At 41.7% G+C, this 22,009-nt stretch overlaps 1 protein-coding gene across 1 annotated transcript in view; it reads left to right on the top strand.

Moving 5' to 3' along the window:
• Positions 1 to 20,219, top strand: part of LOC126469585 (uncharacterized) — a 328,341-nt gene extending 308,122 nt beyond the window's left edge. The window contains exon 11 of the mRNA XM_050096702.1: positions 19,897 to 20,219. Coding sequence (XP_049952659.1) covers positions 19,897 to 20,007 — 111 coding nt within the window. The 3' untranslated portion in view covers positions 20,008 to 20,219. The remainder of the gene's footprint in view (positions 1 to 19,896) is intronic.
• Positions 20,220 to 22,009: the final 1,790 nt, after the last annotated feature.

Here is a 22,009-nt window from a genome sequence, read left to right as displayed (position 1 = left end):
ATATATATTATGACTTTTGATGACTATTAAGGTAAATACATTGTTTGTTCTCTATTAAAATCTTTCATTTGCTAACTATGCCTATCAGTAGTTAGTGCCTTCCGTAGTTTTAATCTTTTATTTAGCTGGCGGTAGTGGCGTTCGCTGTATTGCAGTAGTTTGAGTAACGAAGATTTTTGTGAGGTAAGTGATTTGTGAAACATATAGGTTAATGTAGTCAGGGCCATTCTCTTGTAGGGATTACTGAAAGTCAGATTGTGTTGCGCTAAAAAAAAAAATACAGTCACGTATAAATTTTTCTAAGGGGACATTTCAAAATGTAATGAGTGTCATTTTACAGGTTTCCTCCTCACTTTATGAGAACAATTTTAGCCATTTTATCCACATTTGTTTGTTTCTTTTAATATGCACACTGATTATATATCGGTAAGACAAATATAGCGAAGCCAGATTTTAAACCACAAGATATTTCCAGGGGCGGATATGGACTGTGACCACAATTAAATTGGTTGCGAACTGTATATTAAAACTGAAGGAATTGCAAAAATGTAGGAAATTACGGATATGGGACTTAGATAAGTTGAAAGCACCCAGCGGGGTTGTTGAGAGTTTCAGAGGAAGCATTAGGTAGTGATAACTGACATGGGGGAAAGGAATGCAGTGGAAGATGAATGGGTGTCTTTGAGAGATGAAGTAGCGAATGCAGCAGAGGATCAGATAGGGAAAGAGACAAAGCCTAGTATAAATCCTAGGATATCACTGGAGATACCGGCTTTAAATGCTGAAAGAAGAAAATATAAAAATGCAGCCCATAAAACAGCTGAACTGGAATACAAACATCTGACAAAATGAGATGGACAGGAAGTGCAAATTGGCTAAACATGAATGGCTAGAGGACAAATCTAAGGATATAAAAGTATATATAAGTAGGGAAAGATAGAACAGAAAAATTAAGTCTTTTGGGGGAATGAGAAACAGCTGTTCGAATGTCAAGAGCTCAGATGGGAAACCAGTACTTTGCAAATCAGGGAGAGCTGAAAGATTGAAGGAATATATGGAGGGGCTACACGAAACATATTAACTTGAAGTTATGATAATTAGAAAGGGAAGAGGACATGACGAGATGCGAGATATGATACTTTGAGAATAAGTTGACAGAGCACTAAAAGACCTAAGTCGAAACAAGGCCCCTGAAGTAGATAACATTCCATCAGAACTACTGATATCCTTGGGAGAATTAGCCATGACAAAACTATTCTATGCGAGTGCATTCTTTCTCACCGAATTTCATATATGAAGTCTTCACGGGTTGTCAGCCGAGTAGTGTCATTGTCTCATAGCAACATTTCGATGGAATGCGTCTCCCATCATCTTCAGGCGAAGTGTCGGGGTATCGTCAGTTGCGGGCTTATATCTCTGCTGGACCGCTCTCCGCTTCCCGCTGTCAGCCAATCACGCCCCCGCGGAATCGCCCGATGCGCCTGGATCGGCTGGTGGTGGGGGGGATGCGTGCGTGGGGTTCGAGTCCCAGCGTCCGTCTCTGTTTGCTCCGTCCGAGGCTCTTGGTGGAACGGAACGTTCTTCTCTGATTTTCCTGATTGCAGGATCCCAGGCTGTGCTGAGATGGTGGCCACTGTCACGGTTGATTAGGTTGTTGTGTAACTGTATTTCTATGGAATCTTTGATTACTGAGTCCCAAAATCTGTTTGTACTGCATATTTTCATTGTGTCCCGAAATCGAAGGTGTGCTTCTCGTCAATACTATGTTCCACCACAGCAGATTTGTTGATCTGACCCAAGCGTACATGCCTAATGTGTTCAATGCGGCGCTGTGAGATGCAACGCTGTGTCTGTCCTATATATTGCATCCCACATTCGCGTCCGATCTTGTACACACCTGGTGCCGTCAGACCTAGTGGATCCTTGGTTGAACCGAGAAGGTCTTTGATTTTTCCTGCTGCGCGGAAAATGGTCTTCACTTTATGTTTCTTGAGAATTCTCGTGATCTTGGACGTCGGAGGACCCGTGTATGGCAAGAACGCACAGCCCATTGCTTCGTCTTCATCCAGTCTCTCTTCTCTCTTCTTGTGGTCGGTCTTCAGAGCTTTCCTTATTTGTGTCTCACTGTATCCATTTTTCTTGAAGGTGTCCTTTAGGTGTTGCAATTCTCCTGGCAAACTTTCCTTATCGCAGATGGACCTGACCCTGTGCACTAAGGTGTTGAGTACAGCATTGCGTTGCACAGGGTGGTGGCAGCTATTGGCATTAAGATAGAGGTCCATGTGTGTTTTCTTTCTATACACTGCGTGCCCCAGCGTGCCGTCCATGTTTCTTGTGATCAGGATATCCAGAAAGGGTAAGCTTCTGTCCTCTTCTATCTCCATGGTAAATTTGATATTTCCATGTATGCTGTTGAGGTGTTGATGGAACTCTAGCAGTTTGTCCCTGCCATGTGGCCATACTACAAAGGTATCGTCAACGTACCTGTAGAAGGCTTTTGGCTTGTGTTTAGCAGTGTCCAGTGCTAGCTTTTCGAAGTGCTCCAGGTATAGGTCGGCTATGCCTGGTGCTAGGGGGGAGCCCATAGCTACACCATCTATCTGTTCATAGAACTTCCCACCACACTTGAAATAGGTGGTGGTTAGAACATGGCGAAAGAGCTTGATGATATCCTCCTCAAAGTGTTCTTCGAGTAAAGCAAAGGAGTCTTCTACTGGTACTCGTGTGAATAAGGATGTCACATTAACCCGCCGACATATGGTGTTGCTAAGCATTTATCACAGATGCTAAAACCCTTGGTGGGTTACGGTCCACACCATGTGAAAAACTCGGCTAAGTTTGTGAAAGTACTACAGGGAATGCAGCTGGAAAATTAAGACCTACTAGTCAGCTTCGCGCACGCGTCCCCCCCACCACTGGCCGATCCAGGCGCATCGGGCAATTCCGCGGGGGCGTGATTGGCCGGCCGCGGGAAGCGGAGAGCGGTCCTGCAGAGATATAAGCCTATGACCGACGATATCCCGACACTTCGCCTGAAGATGATGGAGACACATTCCATCGAAACGTTGCTATGAGACGACGACGCTACTTGGCTGACAACCCGTGAAGAAGTCATATATAAAAACTATTACATTTGATGCCCAAGATGTATGAGACAGGCATAATACCCTCAGACCTCAAGAACAGTGTAGTAATTCAAATTCCAAGGAAACCAGATGTGACAGGTTTCAGTATTACCAATATATCATTTTAACAAGTCTGACTGCAAAATGCAGACATGAATTCTTTTCAGAAGAATGGCTTCAGGGAAGATCAGTTTGAAGTGTGGAGAAATTTAGGAAGATATTAGGCAACACTGACCCCATGGCTTACCTTAGAAGATAGGATAAGAAAAGGTAAACCTATGTTTATAGCAGTTGTAGATCTGGAGGGAGCTTTTGAAAATGTTGACTCAAATACACTCTTTGAAATTCTGAAGGTATCAAGGATAAAATATGGTGAGCAAAAGGTTACATATAACTTGTACAGAAATCAGATGGAAGTTCCGAGAATCAAGGGGTGTGATAGTGTGAAAGGGAAACACTGGTTGATAAAGGAGTGAGACAGGGGTTTAGCCTATCCCCAAAGCTATTCAGTCGGTGCACTGGGTGAGCAGTAAAGGAAACCAAAGAAATTGTTTGGAGAAGGAATTAAAGTTCAGGGAGCGAAAATGAAAACTTTGAGGTTGGCCAAAGACATTGTAATTATGTCAAAGACAGCAAAGGACTTGCAAGAGCAGTTGAACAGAGTGAACAATGCCTTTAAAAGGTAAAATAAGATGAACAACAACAACAAAATCAAAACAAGGATAATGGACTGTAGTTGAATTAAATCAGGCAGTGCTGAGGGAATTACATTAGGGAGCAATACACTAAAAGTAGATGAGTTTGTTATTTGGGCAGTAAAATAACTAATGATGGCCAAAATAGAGAGGATATAGAACATAGACTGGCAGTGATAAGAAAAGCATTTCTGAAGAAGAGAAATTTTTTAACATCAAATGTAGATTTAAGTGTCTGGATGTATCCTTGTATGGGAGTGAAACATGAATGATAATCGGTTCAGAAAAGAAGAGAAAAAAGCTTTTGGAATGTTGTTTTACAGAAGACTGCTGAATATTAGATAGGTAGATCATGTAATCAATGAGACAGCACTGAACAGAAGTGGAGAGAGAAGAAATTTGTAGCACAACTTGACTAAAAGAAGGTATTTGTTGATAGAACAGGTTCTGAAACTTCAAGGGATCACCAATTTAGTACTGGAGGGAAGTATGGTAAGCAGGTTCAAAAGGGTCCAGGTTGTAGTAGTCATTCAGAGATGAAGATGCTTACACAGTGTAAAGTAACATTGAGAACTGCATGAAAGCAGTCTTTGGACTGAAGACAACAACTAAAACTACAACAATATCACTAGTATTTTATGTTTAGTTCCAACATTCAGTTGTCACCTGAGAATGGCCTATGATACTGAAAACTGCTTCGTGTGTTTATTTTTGATATTAAAAGGCTGAATACCATAACTCAGCAACCAAACTTGAACTATTCTTCATAAAATAATACCAATCCCCCCCCCCCTCCTCCTCCCTCCAGGTGACAAAAATCATGGGACAGTGATATGCACATATGCAGATGATTGTAGTATCGCATACACAAAGTATTAAAGGGCAAGGAATTGATAGAACTGTCATTTGTACTGAGGTGATTCATGTGAAAAGATTTCCAACATTATAATGGCTACATGATCGAAATTTGCAGACTTTGAATGTGAAGTGGCAGATGGAGCTAGAAGCATGGAACTGTCCATTTTGAAATTCATTACGGAATTCAATATTCAGAGGTCCCCAGTGTCAAGAGTGTGCTGAAAATACCAAATTTCAGGCATTCCCCCTCACCATGGACAGTGCAGCAGCTGGCAGCCTTCACTTAATGATTGAGAGCAGCAATGTTTCCATAGAGTTGTCAGTGCTAAGACAATCAACTCTTCATGAAATAACTGCAGAAACAGCACAACATTGCATGTTGTGCCTCCTCTAGTCTCATGACCATATCAGTTGGACCCTCTGTGACTGGCAAACTGTGGTCTCGTCAGATGAGTCCCAATTTCAGTTGTTAAGAGCTGATGGCAGGGTTTAGTGTATGGCACAGACACCACAAAGCCATAGACCCAAGTTGTCAACAAGGCACTGTGCTAGCTGATGGCTGCTCCATAATGGCGTGGGCTGTGTTTACACAGAATGGACTGGGTCCTCTGGTGCAACTGAGCTGCCCATCAATTGAAATGGTTACGTTTGGCTACTTGGTGACCATTTGCAGCCATTCATGAACCTCATGTTCCCAACAAACATTGTCATGTCACTGGGGCACAGTTGTTCGCGATTGGTTTGAAAAACATACTGGACAATTGGATTGAATTATTTCGACACCCAGATTTCCTGACACAAATTCTGTCAGACATTCATGGTATGTAATCGAGAGGTTACTTGGACAGCTATAGAGGCAGCATGGCTCAATATTTCTGGAAGGGGCTTCCAGCGATGTGTTGAGTCCATGCCATGTCAAGTTTTTTGCACTACACTGGACAAAAGGAGGTCCAACATGAGATTAGGAGGTATCTCATGACTTTTGTCACCTCAGTGTGTAATTCAAATTTTATTGTAATTTCCCAAATTAAAAAGTTTCTTTATTGTATGTAAACAAAATTTATTATGCAAAGTATGTTTGTTTTTTGTTGACTCAAAGTTTAAATTAACGATGCTATAAACAATTTCCCCCAACATCTGGGATAGTGAATACCAAGACAGCAAAATAAATTTATTTTAAAATTACTATATATTATCCGTATTTGAATAAACAAATACTGACAATGCCAAAGTACTATAGTGTCTGAAGGTCCCGATCATATATTCCTTGCTCAGATGCTGCCCGTCAGTACAGAATTATCCTGAAAAGCTACATCCTTGCTGCTGTTGTGGAATGGTGACATTATTAATACTAAGGATAAAAGTACTGGGATATGATTTGCTAAGATTAACTGTTCCGTATCCCAGTACTTCTGTCTACTGTAAAGAAACAAATAGCTGTTTTGGTACCATTGTCACAATTACTTATTTGTCCATTACATGCTTCTGTAGAACACTGAGTACAAATTGCAAATGCTGAGACTCCAGTAAATAATTTCACTGAATGAAAGCAATGGTGCAACAGAATTGACTTATCTTACAGTTGCTGGAGTATTAAACTTAGGCATATGAAAATGTTTCTGCTGAAGTGCTGTTCTCAACTGAGTTATGAATATTGTAATTGCTTCTTATGGTGTACTACAAACCTATTTATTTCATTGCAGTTCCTCAGTGCTGTCATTTACGAAGAGGTTAGACTCATAATTCATAATCATAATGACTGGGCTGACTCATTATACTTAACTGGATGAAATTAATCATATAATTCCAGTTTCTTTGAGCTACACAGAATTCTAGTAGGCATTTATGTTGATTTTAATTGTATTCCTGAAACTTCAGTTTCAGAAGTTGACTGATGCCTAGACTTTGTGTTAGCTTCACATTATTATAGCAATAGGTGTAGTAACACGATTCGCGTTTCCGTCGCCTTTCACCTAGTGTAGACTGGGAACTATCAGCTAGGTATGCCTGATGTGAACTGGCTGGGCACAGCCCGTGCTGCCTGAGTTGTTGTTGTTGTTGTTCTGTTGGCAGAGGGCGCGGCCGAATTCTCACATGGTGGGCAGGACTTTACTTGCGGCAACTACTGTCCATAACGTGCCGTGGCAATGTGCGCCTCCCGCGATCTTTCTGGTGGCTACTGCACTCCTCCTCCTTCGGGGGGTGAAGCCACTGTGATCCACTGCGTCGGAAGGTGGAGCGTTGTACAGTAGTGATGACCTCCACCTCCATTGGAAGGCTGGAGTCTGAGGGATCTGCCAACCCTCAAGCCAGAACCTTCGAATACGGTTGGAAGTGACCCATACGAAGAGGCTCCCGTCGTCCCACCACCGGAGCCCGGGACAGAATGGGCGACAAGCCGTTGAACGCCGAATCCTGGTCCACCTCGGGAGGGGCAAGACCCAGTGGCGGGGACGATGGGGAAGGGACGATCACAGGTGAACCAGCCTCCTGAGGAACCGGGCCCGCGAGGGGGGCCGGCTCTCGCCGGGGCATCTCTAACGATGGCTATGCCGGTGCTGGAGCTACTGGAGGCCACCAAGGCTGAGAACCCTCACAGTGTGGCGGAATCACAGGTGGGAGGGGCGGTAGCATCCCCTGAGAAAACAACACGGGTGCCGGCAGTGGGGAAGCCGGCGCCCAAGGGGTCGGAGGGTGTGTGCCGAAACTTGGACGTAACTGATTTTGGTGACGACGTACCTCCCGATCCCCCACCTGCAAGGTATAGAGCCGGCGGCCATTGCGGCGCAGGACCACCGCCGGTATCCAACGTGGATTGCGACCAAACCCACGTGCCCAGACCGACATACCTGGTGGAAAGCCGGGTACCCCGTTTTGTGAAGACTGGCGAGGACCAGGCCAGAGGAGGTGCAGCAGAGTCCTAGGTTGGCGCCCGTGGAGGAGCTCTGCAGGGCTGCACTTTTTCATCTGCGTCTTAAATGTGCGCACCATGCGCTTGGCTTCCCCATTTGATTGTGGATGAAAGGGGGGAGAGCAAACGTGCCGAATACCGAAGTGCCTACAAAAATCCGGGAAGGTCTGCGAAATAAACTGAGGTCCATTGTCCGATACTAGGGTGACTGGCAGACCTTCCACAGAAATGATTTTTGCTAGTGCAACTTCTGAAGTGGTTGAGGAGCAGCACACCACATATGGGAATCGGGAATAAGCATCAATGACAATGAGGCAAAAACCATTGAGAAACGGGCCCGCAAAATCTATGTGAACATGTTCCCATGCCTGGGTTGCGGGTGGTCATGAAGAGAATGCTGACCTGGGAGACTGCTCGCACACTGGGAACAGGTGGCCACCAAGTGCTCAATTTCTCTGTCAATACCAGGCCAGTACACATGTCTGCGAGCCAAGGTTTTAGTACGGGAAACACCCCAGTGCCCCTCATGTAATAACGTGAGGACCTCCCTTCACAAACTTGCAGGAAGAACCACGCGAGGAGCTGTATCATCTGTAGCCAGAAGGAGAACTCCTTCCAAGACTGAGAGGCACTCACATAGAACAAAATAATTACGAAGAGGGTCCGAGGCCCGACCTGGAGGTTGGGATGACCATCCCTGCTGAACGAGGCGAATTACTTGCCGGAGAACCGGGTCAGTTGCCGTTTCCCTGGTGATTCTAGAACTAGTGATCGGGAAGCCATCAACCGCGTGGCGGGATGCCACATCTAAATGAATACGCATAATCTCCTCCCAATCGAACTTAGGATCCGGGCCCACCGAAAGACAGGAAAGAGTGTTGGCATTGGCATGCTGTCCAGTAGGGCCAAAATGAATGTCATAATGGTACTAAGAGAGTAACAAGGCCCAACGCTGCAGTCTGTGGGCTGCCCTATCCGGAATCTGAGAGGCGGGGCCAAATAACGATATTAATGGCTTATGGTCAGTGATTAACAGAAACTTCGTGCCATACAAGAAAGGGTGAAACTTGGCAGCAGCGTAGACAATGGCCAAAGCCTCTTTTTCCACCTGGGAGTAATGGGCCTGCGTGGGACTAAGAGTTTTAGACACAAACGCCAGTGGCTGCTCAGAGCCATCCGCGTTGCGATGGGCCAGGACCGCCCCCACCCCATACTGCAAAGCATCTGTAGCCAGGACCAATGGCTTATTGGGGTCAAAAGTAACCAAGCAAGGCACTGACATGAGGAGGCCCTTCAATGAGGTGAACACTCGCTCGCATGCAGGCGACCAATCAAAAGGAACACCTTTGTGCGGAAGGCAGTACATGGAGTGGGCCATGGTGGAAGCTCTGGGAATGAACCGGTGGTAATAGGCAATCTTGCCTAAAAAAGCTTGTAACTTCTTCAGCCAAGCGGGCCGTGGAAGGTCGACGATACCTTGGACCAAACTTCCTAGCAGCTGGACACCGTGTCAAGAAATGGTGTAGCCCACATACTCAATGGATGGTTGGAAGAAGTTCGACTTACGCAGGTTGCAAAGCGGACCCATGGACCTGAATTTGAGAAAGAGGTTTCAAAGGTTGTGCAAGTGTTCCTTCATGCTGCGGCCTGTGACAATTATGTCGTCCAGGTAATTAATGCAATGAGGGATTGTCGACGTGACGTGCTCAAGATAACACTGAAATATCACTGGGGCACTGGATATTCCGATGGCCAACTGCTGGTATTAGTAAAGGCCAAACGGGGTGTTGACGACTGCCAGCCGTTTGGAGTCCTCATCAAGTGGTATCTGATGACAGGCCTCCAAAAGATCGATTTTTGAGATATATTGGCCTCCCGCCACGGCAGAGAACAATTCCTCAGAATGAGGCAAGGGATAGGTGTCCATCACCAATTGGGAATTAATGGTGGCCTTGAAATTGCCACAAAGACGTAATTTTCCTGAGGGTTTCCTGACAATAACGAGGGGCGAAGCCCACTCACTAGAAGAAATGGGAAGAACAACCTCTAGGGCTGTCAGCCGGTCTAGCTCTGCTTTTACCAGAGGGCGGAGAGCCAAGGGGATCTGCTTCGCGCGTAGAAAATGCAGGCGAGCCGACGCCTTCAACGTTAAGTGAGCTTCAAAGTCCAAAACATGCCCCAGGCCCTCCTCAAAGATATCCTGAAAGTCAGAGATCAAAGATTCCAATGATTGATAAGGAACATCTTCGGAGACCAACTGTATGGTGTCTGCGATAGAAACACCGAAAGCTTGAAAGGCATCCAATCCAAAAAGGTTAGTGGAGCTCGCATCACTGACAACAATAAAAGTAAGAGGCCAAGTGACTGATTTGCAAGTAACGTCGGTAGCGAATTGACCCAGTAGGGGAATGAACTGTTTACCATAACCACGTAGATGCCAATAAACTGGCAGCAACAGGGGTGACCCAAGGTCGGAGTAAGTTTGTGCATTCAACAAGGAAACTGCCACACCCGTATCTACTTGTAGTTGTAATCGGCGCAACCAAACCGACACCTCGATAAAGAGTTTGTGTGCCGATGCGTCGGGAGCCTGGCCCGATGAAACTTCCTGAATGTCAACGTCCATGTCCTCTGTACCTGCTTCCTTCGATTCTTTTGAGGCTGAGCAGCAAACTTTATCAATGTGTCCTTATTTATTACATTTGTGACAAACGGCCCAACGCTGGGGGCACTCTGACCAATCATGATGTATATAGCACGACGCACAGGACGGTAACAGGGGCCGACGGCCAGATTGTACCACTCGCACGTCATCTACCCCGGACGCAGCCGCGCTGCCCTGAACCGCCACGACGTCGCACCACGCTTCCAACTTGTTGACCTGTGGCATGAGAGACTTCATACAATGGAGCAATGGACAGGACTTCCTCAAGGGAATGGTCTTCCAACTGCAGCGTTGTCGGACCTCCCTATCAGGGGCCGAACGAACAATGACATCGCGCACCATAACATGGGCATACAACTCTCGCGACTGCTCCGTGACAAAATGACACTTGTGACTAAGACTGTGCAGTGTAGCGGCACACGCAGTAAGACTGATGGGGCTGTTTCTTGCATTGATAGAACTCGACCCTAGCTGCCACAACATGCGTGCGGCGGCGATAATAGGAAGACAGCAGTGAAAACAATGCATCAAAAGACAAGGACAAGGGTTCCTGCAACGGCGCTAGCTGCCACAAAACTTGATACAGTGAGGGAGATATCCAAGACAAGAAAAGAGCACGACATACCTCCACATTGGCAACATGAAACGCCTGGAAATGCTGCCGAAGGCGATGTTCGTATGCATCCCAATCCTCCGCCGTCTCATCATACGGAGGAAAGGGAGGAGGGAACGGCGCTGGAGCAGACTGCGTGGAGAGCAACGCCGGAAGCACTTGTGTCATGGTTGCCATGAGCTCCGTCTGCTGCTCAACCAAAACCTGCACTAAATCCTCCATGCTGTGGATAAGCTGCGAAACCGGAACGTAGACAAAACACTTGAAAGAACGACCCTACTCATCGCCAATTGTGTAGTAACACGATTCACGTTTCTGTCACACTTCACCTAGTGTAGACCAGGAACTGTCTGCTAGGCATGCCTGATGTGAACTGGCTGGGCACAGCCCATGCTGCCTGAGTAGTTGTTGTTCCGCCGGCGGAGGGCACGACTGAATTCTCGTGTGCCCTCTGGTGGGCAGGACTTTACTTGCGGCAGCTACTGTCCGTGACGCGCCGTGCCGATGTGCGCATCCCGCAATCTTTCTGGTGGCTACTGCAATAGGAATGATTGGAAATTCATTCATTCAGTTCTTTCTTCATGTTGAAACCAGATAATTATTAGCCATCAATGTTCATAATGCTGATTTCAAAGATGTTAAATATCCATCTGTATTTAAAACAGTACTGGAATCTGTAAATAAGAGCTTTCTTTTACTTCAGTATTGCCATTTACATCACCAGTATAAAGAAGGAATAGTAGAAGGCCTAGAACAGAGCCCTGTAGGCCTTTTCAATAAAGAACAATTGGGCTATGATTGACAGTATGTTACATTTTGTTACATACAGATAAAAAGAAGCAATCCAGCCACAGTCTTAAGTCTGCACCCTTCGTGACATGGGACAAATAACATGGCCAAACTGTTAATTCTCAATGTCTGGCAGTTTGTGAAATCTGCCAACACTATAGGCCGCGGCAGTTTCTCAAGGAAGTCTTTTCTTCTGTTTCAGTTGTTATGCTGCATCTACATTCGTGGTACAGCAGTAAACAGTGTGTTGTGTGACTACAATGTCCTGCGGTCAAAATGCTCATTGCTTAAATTTTTGTAGTGCATCTCATCTGAATGCTAAAGTTCTGAGTGTAATAGTAGCACAACTACAATGTATTTCATTTTCTGACACAACGGTAATAACAGTTCCGTTCAATAACATGTTTGTGAAAGGTTGTTTCATGGACCAGCAGCTGCTGTGGCAACCTGCACTCCCTCACCATGCTTTGAAAGCATCAGCTACCGCTCATTGCTTTAAGTGGTGCTCCATAAAAAATGTTTATGGTTTACCTTTCACGCTTGATACGAGGCGTGTTTTACAAGTAAGTACCATTTTGAAATTAAAAAAAGACGTGCTAAGATATCTCACTAATTTTAGTTTTACATGAAAACCTGTACCTTAATCTACGCACTGACGACATTACAGTCTGATTCTTCCTTGTTTACACTGTGTACTGAGTGTTTAAGATGCCTCTGATAATCATGAGTCCCGCCGACTGTGAAGTACGGTCCGTTATAAGATTTCTTAGTGCTAAAGACCTAAAAGCGATCGATATTCATTGCGAGATCTGTGCAGTTTATGGAGAAAACATTATGAGTGATGGAATGGTAAGAAAGTGTGTGAGAGCATTTAAAGATGGCCGCACAAATTTGCATGGGGAACAACGGAGAGGGCGTCCTTCGGTCATTAATGAAAGTTTGGAGCAGGAAGTGGACAATAAAGTGAGAGAAAACAGACGCTTTATGATTTCCTCCTTGTGGGATGACTTTCCTAATGTTTCTCATAGTGTTTTGTATGGCATTGTGACTGAGCACTTGAATTACCGTAAGTTGTGCACACGTTGGGTACCGAAAATGTTGACGGACGTGCACAAAAACAAACGTTTAGACAGTGCATTGACTTTCCTTGAGCGGTACCACAATGACAGTGATGATTTCTTAAGCCAAATTGTTACGGGCGATGAAATATGGATGGCCTATGTCACACCAGCATCAAAGCAACAGTCCATGGAAGTTGGGCAAGGGCATCGTTTTGCTGCAAGACAATACCCGTCCGCATGCGGCGAATCAGACCAAAGATCTCATCACATCTTTCCGTTGGGAAACTCTAGATCATCCTCCATACAGCCCCGATCTTGAGCACAGTGATTACCATCTGTTCCTGCACTTGAAGAAACACCTGGGCAGTCAGCGTCTTCAAGGCGATGACGAAGTCAATCAGTCATGATGTGGTGATTAACAAGTCAGGCGGCAGACTTCTATAAGGAGGGTATTCAAAAACTGGTACAACGTTATGACAAGTGCCTCAATATTGACAGAAATTATGTAGAAAAGTAGATTAAGGTACAGGCTTTCATTTAGAAATAAAATTATTGAGATATCTTAGCACGTTTTTTTTTTTTTTTTTTTTTTTTTTTTTTTTTAATTTCAAAACGGTACTTACTTAAAAAATCAGTCCCCATAGTAACAGTGGCAGATGCCATACTTTTATATGGTGAGTAATGTATTAAACTAATATGCGAGACATGCATATGGATGAAAATTAATTTTATAGTTTGTGATCCAATCAGAATACCTCACTGTTTTGTTTAATGTTGTTGTTAATGCTTTATATCTCCTTCCTTTTCCTGTTAGAAGCAATTCTCCATGCAATTTTTCATTGGGGATTCTCATGTTTCATCAAACCATCATGAGTAACAGTATCATTGTTTAAGGTCTTACTGTGAATGTATGCGATAAACTGCGTGAATCTCTTACAGTGAATGCTCTGTAGCAATGCAGGCACTCTGCACATTTTGATGTCCATGAATGAATTCATGGAGAACATAATACTGGCCAAAAGTGATATTTAATGTATTGAATTAGATTAAAAGCAACAAAATTGAAGACAGAAGAGTGGAAGGAAATTGCTAATGCCAGTGTAAGCAAACATCTACGAATGTGTCTGATTGCTGTTACACAGATCTAGCACAGAGGATATGTATTCACTTCAACTATTTCCCTGACATGGGGATCCTATTTTTTGTTGACAGTAAAGTCAAAGTTCTTCAGGTATGTTTGTGCAGTGAAGAAGCTTGGTATTCACAAATCAGATATCTGTGACCATTAACACGGCTTACTGAGTTGAGCTTATGCAAATACTTAATGTGTAAAGGTTTTCTTGAGACTTTGTTAAAGAATTTCTTCTAACAGTTTGCAGCTCCACTGAATAGAACCAAAAATAAGAATCTAGAGGGCACTGTTCTACACTGCTGTTAGAGCTGATAACTCACACTGTCCTTGCATCACAAAATGTATGGAACCACCAATTTAACGAGACGCTGCTAATAGCTGGTGTCTTGCAAAAAGTCACAAAGTGATGTGTCAGATAAAATGCGGCAGCAAGTATCAGCATGTCGCAAATAGAATAACACACAACTAAAACATATAACGTGTTGTGCTGATGTTCCAGCATACTTAGTGTACACTGACACAGTGTCAAACATATATATGATAAAAGTTGTTACCCATGTGAAGTAAGTCATTCTTGAAGTCCAAAAATTAAATATTCTGTCTCAGTGACTCATCTCACATGAGGATTATGCAGCATAACTCATTGCAGTGAAAATGTAATGCCAAGTGAATTTAGTGGATTAAAAGTAAATGCACTGTCACAGGGTTGCCAAATATCTGCAACCACATTGGCTAGTTTTAGCTGAGCTAGGGGCAGCTGTGTTGCTTGTCTTGCAGGGCTCTCAGAGGGGAGGCATGAGTGCATTCAGTTTTTATGCAGCATTATCCCTTGATATATCCTAAGATTGCATTTCAATTACATTGAAATGCACACCCTTAGCTGCTTACAGGTGTTGACATACGTCAACGGGGCACATGAAAATGTTTGCCCCGACCAGGACTCGAACCCGGGATCTCCTGCTCACATGGCAGGCGCTCTATCCATCTGAGCCACCGAGGACACAGAGGCTAGCGTGGCTGCAGGGATTTATCTCTGGCACACCTCCCACGAAACCCACACTCTCAACATATTGTCCCGCACCACATTCGTAGTGCCCCCGTCCATTATACTCATTACTCGTGTCGCGTTGCTGATTTCTGTGAGAGTTTGGGCACTGTTTGTGCATTCGCACAGAAGAAGAAGATGGTCAAGTGGCTGGTGAGCCTTAACTATATATATATTAAGATGGTATCTGTTCTTCCGGACATGTCCGAAAGAACAGATACCATCTTAATATATGTATAATTAAGGCATTCAGTTATATTTAATCTAGAATTCCTCTTTCTTTTTTTTTTTTAAAAAAAAAGTTTCCAATATGGGAGGGGGACTATTAATGCCCAAAGCTAGTGATATCAGTTTCATTTGATTAAAGCAACAGTTGAGATCACAATAACATTTGTTTATTATGACCAGTTTCAGCTTATGTTAAAGCCATCCTCAAATTTGTTGCCCCCTATGGCTGGCGCTGGTGGCTCCTCATTTTTTCACGTGATACTAGTGTACATCTCATGGTATCAGCCCTGGGGGAACAAAAACTCTGAGGATGGCTTTAACACAAGCCAAAACCAGGCAATCAAAAAATTTTATTGCAATCCAGGCTGCTGTTTTAAGTATAGCACCGGATCACTTCGCTCCACAGACAATGTTGTCTAATTTTATGATATTAGTTTCCACTTGGACAGCATACAACATGTGAAATATTGAGGTATGTAATATTCCATCATGATTACAATTTCCCCAAAATACAAACAAATAAAACTATTACTTTGATAGTTTGCACTGAAAACCTGTTTCAGTGGAATAAAGAGTAAGTGGAAATCTGACTTCCCCCACATCATGAAACAGTAGGATACCAAACACTTTGCACCTCAAAATCAACTGTGTCTGCATGCAGATTTGCACCACATACAAATAGAATAAGACTGCAGAGGCATGTTGATGGGGATGGAAGCAAGAAGAAATGCAGTTAACTAATTGTTTAATGTCATGCAGTAATAAATTCATTTGAGGATTTAGAAGAGAAGAAAATGAAATTTATGTTCATTAACACACAAACTTAACTTTGAATGCTGGCAATGTGCAATTGTGCACCTTCATATGTTTTTCTGCTTGAGATCTCTACTTGTAATGCACACTAACTTGCTTGTTCATTGCTTTTATAATGTTCCCTTCTTGCTATGTCCCTAAATGATGGATAGTATCAAAGTTTTGTTGCTTGGCACTCATAAAGCAAACCATTATGCCTGCTCCCATGAGGTATTGGACCAAGATTGCCAGAAGGCTTACGAATTGTACTCAAAGCGAATGTCGCAAGTGAAACGTGCACTTGATTACCTGGAATTTCCATGTTGGTTTAAGTAGTTGTGTAAATAAAAGCAATGAGAAACCCTTATCTGTTGCCATAACTCATTCAGATAGCAGCAGAACAAAATTATCAAACATAATCTTCCATTTACAGCTGTAACACTATAACCAGCAGCTGAGCCAATGGTAAACAGTAGTCGTGGTCAAAAATTCAGTGTTACCTGTAGCAGTGGGAGAGGTCATACTAGATACTTGACTGTTAAGTAATATACTGCAACACGAATTTGTGTGTCATCACCATGTTAAATCAACAGAGATTGTTGAAAAGTTCTGGTGTGTCACCAGCTTGCCATTGTCATCTTTTATTGTTGGGCTTTTCTTACTGCTCTGGAATTGAGATGTCAAGGTAAATGTTGTATTCTGTGTTGAAAAAGTCTTCTCATTCTTCTAGATTCACTAGTGATGTACACTGGTATCAAACAGGGGTGGGCAAGAAATGAATAACATAAATAATAGTTTTAACAACAAATTAATACTGTATAATGAATGGTCGTTTCAAGCATAAGCTACCCCTACTCTCACCTCTGATGTTGCGCGCTATCTACTTCAGCTACAATTATGGCAATGAGAGAGGGTTTACTGCAGCAGTGCCTTGTCCTCATATTTGTAAAGTATTCACTTTCTGAAATGGTAGCTGCTTTTGAAATCAGTTCCAAATTTGCTTCAAAAACTGTGTCTTCTCACATTCTTTTGCTGCTACTTTAACTGAGCTGCTATCTGTCACAAGTAAGTGATGAATATTAACCCACCATGTCATAAGTCTTTTAGCAACCTCACAGGAGTAGCCATAGTTGTCTGCTTCATGGATACAAAATTACATCACCAAAGAAACAAGAGAAAGTCTCTGAAAAGATTCAAAGCAACTGTCAGTGACAAGAATCTGTATTTTGTTCATAATCTCTGTATCAAACAAGGTGCAACAAATCATGAAAACAATGAAGAAGCTTGTTAGTATGCATTACCTATGGTATATCTGGAGGTGATAAGCATATGAAGATGCAGAATTGCACATTGTCCACATTTACAGTTTAGTTTCTGTGTTAATCAACACAATTTTCATTCTCTTCTCTCATGATTCTTCACATGAATTGATTACTGTGTTATATTGTATAATTAGTTAACGACCTTTCTTCTTGCTGCCATCTTCACCAACATGCTTCTGCATTCCCATGATAGCCATAAAATTCCTTTTGTAGGTGGTACAAGTCTGCAGGCAGACACAGTTGATTTTGAGGTGCAAAGTGTTTGGTATCTTACAGTTTCATAGTGTGCTGGGGAAGGCAGATTTCCAAATACTTTTTATTTCATTGAAACAAGATTTTGGTGCAGACCATTGGAGTAAGTGTTTTATTTGTTTGTATATATCATGATGAAAAATTACATACGTCCATATTTCACATGCTGTACACTGCCTGAGTGGAAACTAATACCTCTGACTTTGCTATCCCCCTGCTGAAATTATGTAACACTGGTGTTAACAGCCCCCTTCCACACTTGAAAGCTTCAAAAATGAGAAATTTTATATTAAATCTAATTGAAAGCCTTAAATATAGGTAGCTTGGAAGGAATTTAGAAAGTATCAGGAGGTAATGCTGCATAAAAACCAAATGCTCTTGTGCCTCCCCTCTGAGAGGTCTGTAAGATGAACAAGACAAGTTCACTACACAACTACTTCCAGCTCAGCTAAGACTAGCAAACATGGTTGCAAATATTTGACAATCCTGTGACAGTCCATTTACTTCCACATGTGGTCCTGAATTGTTACAATAAATTCACTTGGCATTTCTTCTCCACTTCATTGACGTATGCTACTTAATTCTCATGTAAAATAAGACACTGAGACACAAACTTTAATTTTTGGACTCCAAGAATGCCGTACTTCACATAGGTAACAACTTTTATTATCTTTATCGATGTGGTATGCGCCTCAGCAACAAACATAGCGACAAGAGAGACTGGCTCCCAACAGGCTCTCATTTGCTCAGTGGTTCCACATGTGTCTTGTGATGCAAGGGTAACGTGGGTTCTCAGTTGTAGTTTCTGAGCAGACAAGTGCATTCTAGATTCCTATTTTCCATTTTAATTAATGGAGCTGCAAATTGTTTGAAGATATTCCGTAAAAAAATGTGAAGAAAACCTTTACACATTAAGTCTTCTCTGTAGCTCAAGTCAATAAGCTGTGTTAATGTTTATGTATGTATCTGATTTCTGAATACCAAGCTTCTCCACTAGACAAACATCTCTGAAGAACTTTGACTCTACTGTCAGTCACAAAAATTTTTTTGTTCATCACATTGTACCCATATATCTGGGGAATAGTTATGAAATGAATATAGTTCCTCTGTGCTCGATCTGTGTAACAGCAATTAGGCACACCCATAGACATTTGCTGACACCGGCATTAGCAATTCCCTTTCACACTGGGAGCTTCAGTTTTGTTCATTTAAGTGTAATTAAATATCTTAAATATTACTTTTGATCAGCGTTAAGTTCTCCGTGATTCCATACATGGACCTCAAAATGTGCAGCATGCCTTCATTGCTATAGAGAATGCATTTCAAGGTATTACACAGTTAGCTGCATACATTTACTGTAAGAATCAAAGAATGACAGTAAAACCCATTACACCATATTTACTCACTGTGGCCTCACAAAAAGATAAGGATTCCCAACGAAAAATTGCATGAAGAGTTGCTTCTAAAGGAAAAAAGAGGAGATGTTATTATTAATGTTAGACAACTTAGTGAGGTATTCTGTTTGGATCACAAACTATAAAATTAATTTTGAGCCATACTCGTGTTTTGCATATTGGTGTAATACAATACTCACCATATAAAAGTGGGTCGTCTACCTCCATTACTGTTGGGCATGAAATGCAAATCATAGACAATTTTTGTGGAGCATCATTCAACAACAATAAAGTGAGGAACAGTAGCTGACACTTTCGACACAGGGTGAAGGAGCTTAGGTCCGCTGTGACAGCTGCTGCCGCCAGGTGCTAGAAAGTGTGGTCCTGGAGAGGCCTGACACATAGGCATTCAAAGGCAGACAGTCCATCAAGAAATCTGTCTCAAAAATGTTATTGGATGGAGCTGTTATTATGGATGTGTCAGAAAGTGAAATACATTGTACCTGTTCTTCCATTACACTCAGGACCACAGCATTCAGACAAAAGGCGTTATAAAAAATTTAGGCAACGAGGGTTTCGACCACGACATTGCAGTCAGATGACACATTGTGTACCAGTAGATCTGGGTGTAGACAGAGAACAACTTGAATAGGAGACAAGAGTTCCTTAAGGAGCTGCCACTGCTTACCGTGTTTCCAGATTGTGCAGACAGCCAGACAGAGAGAATTATCAGAGTGGGCATGTCACAGCTGGTGCAGTCTTGGACTCTGTGGGAGCTGACTGCTGGCCAGGTTTTATGTCAAAGAGTGTACACTGATAAATCTTTCCATTTTAATCTGTACCATCAGAATACATGGTGTGAGATATGAACAGTATACTATAAGCAATATTTTCTTCGGTAAACAAGAATTACCATTACTCAGAAACTGTCACATGGCTGTTATGGTACTGATATTTAAATAGTGTATCTAATTAAATTACTTTTGGAGTAATTAATTTTTGGGCATTTTTCAGAATACAAATGTGCTTTCCGCTGTCCTGCTGCTCATAAAGGAACTTGATTATGCCAGCTTAGAAGTCTTGGAAAATGCTGTAAGATCACGATTAAATGAATTTGAGAACTGACTCCAGAAAAACTGGCTGATACCCTTCTGTGTCTTTGTGTCTGTTGTAAACTGGTATGTGGAGTATGGAAAGATATCACTCACTCAAAATGAGGCAGTCAGAGCTGGCTATAATGTACAAAAATATGAGAGACAATACATATACATAACTTTATTAAGTGTGACCTCTTAGGAAATTTTAGTTGCAAGCACAAATGGCTCTTAGTTGCTTCTTACTGCTAATACATTTAAAACAATCAGTGGACTCTTTCCATATTCTTTGCATTCATTGTTCAAAAATTTTGTTTTCTGTAATCATCTGTTATTTTTTATTTTAAAATGTCGTAGTTACTGTTACCATTGTTAACATGCTGACAGTTAGCAGTGCTGTTTTTCATTCTGTGTTAAAACTCGGGCTGCTGTAATTGATACTCATATTTATTGACAGTTGTCACAATTTTTTGTTGTTGTTAATATTCCCACTACTGTAACTTGTAGTGAAATATTAGAAATAATTTTTAACAGTAACAGTGCTACTTATCTGTGTTTATGAATCTTTGGAAGAAAATATTTTATTTTGACTGAAGTAAAAGTAACGAAATTTTGAGTTGAAACAGACGTTGGTAGCTATTTATCATGTTTGTGCACGTCAGCGCTTTATAAAGTTTTTTTCTAAACTTTTTGTGTTATGTTGGTAAGCTCATCTTCTCTGTGGCCACTAGATATTTTTTTATCTACTAGCCATCATGAATATGTAAACAAGAAAACACAATTGAAAGCATTAAAATTTGTCAGCTGTACTGACTTGATAACAAGGATAAGAGCTATTTAGTAGTTTTCTCATTATTGGTAAATAAGTCACTGGTTGATGAATAATACATGTATCTATACTGTTTTGAGTTCAATCTGCAACAAGCACTTTTTGTGTAAATCAGTTGTGTGATTTTAATTTTGTGAAGATGGGAAATATGAAATGTTCTGTTCAAAGTGATGAAAATACTTTAAACAGCCTTTGGTTAAAAGATATGTTTTCATAAAATATAACAAGGACACAATTTTAAGTGTTATTAAATAGAAACATTTTCAATATTTGTAGATTGTGTGCTGGCACCGGATTTCTGCTTTCTGCTTCTTAATTCCCATCTTTATTCGTAATATGCATTGAATGATGCTTTTCATACATTTGTTACAAGTATTTACTTTATATGATAAAACATTAATCCCAAACTTCTGTTCTGGTAAAGATATTTCACTTGTAATGACTGGTTACATTGTTGGTGCTTGCTGTTTGCCACGTGATCCACATACCTGGCCATGGCCAGTGAAGTTTCCCCTGTCCTATTTAATCATATCATTAGTCAACTTGTCATAACTCTGTTACTAGAATCTGAGAATCAACATACACTTTACCTAGGTTATGCAAGAGATTGTGCTGATTTAGAATGGAAGAAAGTCTTAATTCTTTATTACCCAGCCTCACAATGTTGATACTAGAGGAGCAAATAAATAAGTCTTCAGTGTCTCCCAGATAATTTACAGCTTTAATATTAGGAACTGCGTCTGTTGTATTATTTTTCTGGAAGGAATTTATATGTGAGGAACAAAATAGCCACTAATAAATGAAAAAAACTTTGTTTTGATTTTAAAACTCAAAACAGATAGAATAATCAGAATTTCAAAAATTTAATAATAATATCACCTAAAACACTATTTAAAGTGTATTGTCCTAATTGAATACCCAAGGAAATGAAAATTTTTGGACAAATTCATCTAATGACACAATTACTTTGATGTTTTCATTTTGTAACACTTTCCTGCAAGATTGGAACAGTTATGTTTATTGTGCTGTAATTCCCATGTGTGCAACTGAGAATTTTAATTAGTTGAGAGGAAATATACCCATTTGGGACAAGTAATTTCTATACTGGAGATAACTGCAGTTATGCTGTACATATTTTGTGTTTGTATATGGCTTATACTTTTCATTCAGTCATCATAAAGGTTGAAAGCATACAATTACTCCA

Source organism: Schistocerca serialis, chromosome 3, assembly GCF_023864345.2.
Source record: "Schistocerca serialis cubense isolate TAMUIC-IGC-003099 chromosome 3, iqSchSeri2.2, whole genome shotgun sequence".
In the NCBI taxonomy this organism is placed as follows: domain Eukaryota; kingdom Metazoa; phylum Arthropoda; class Insecta; order Orthoptera; family Acrididae; genus Schistocerca; species Schistocerca serialis.
Note: the sequence above shows the minus strand (reverse complement) of the source record. Positions and strands in the feature narration are given on the sequence as shown.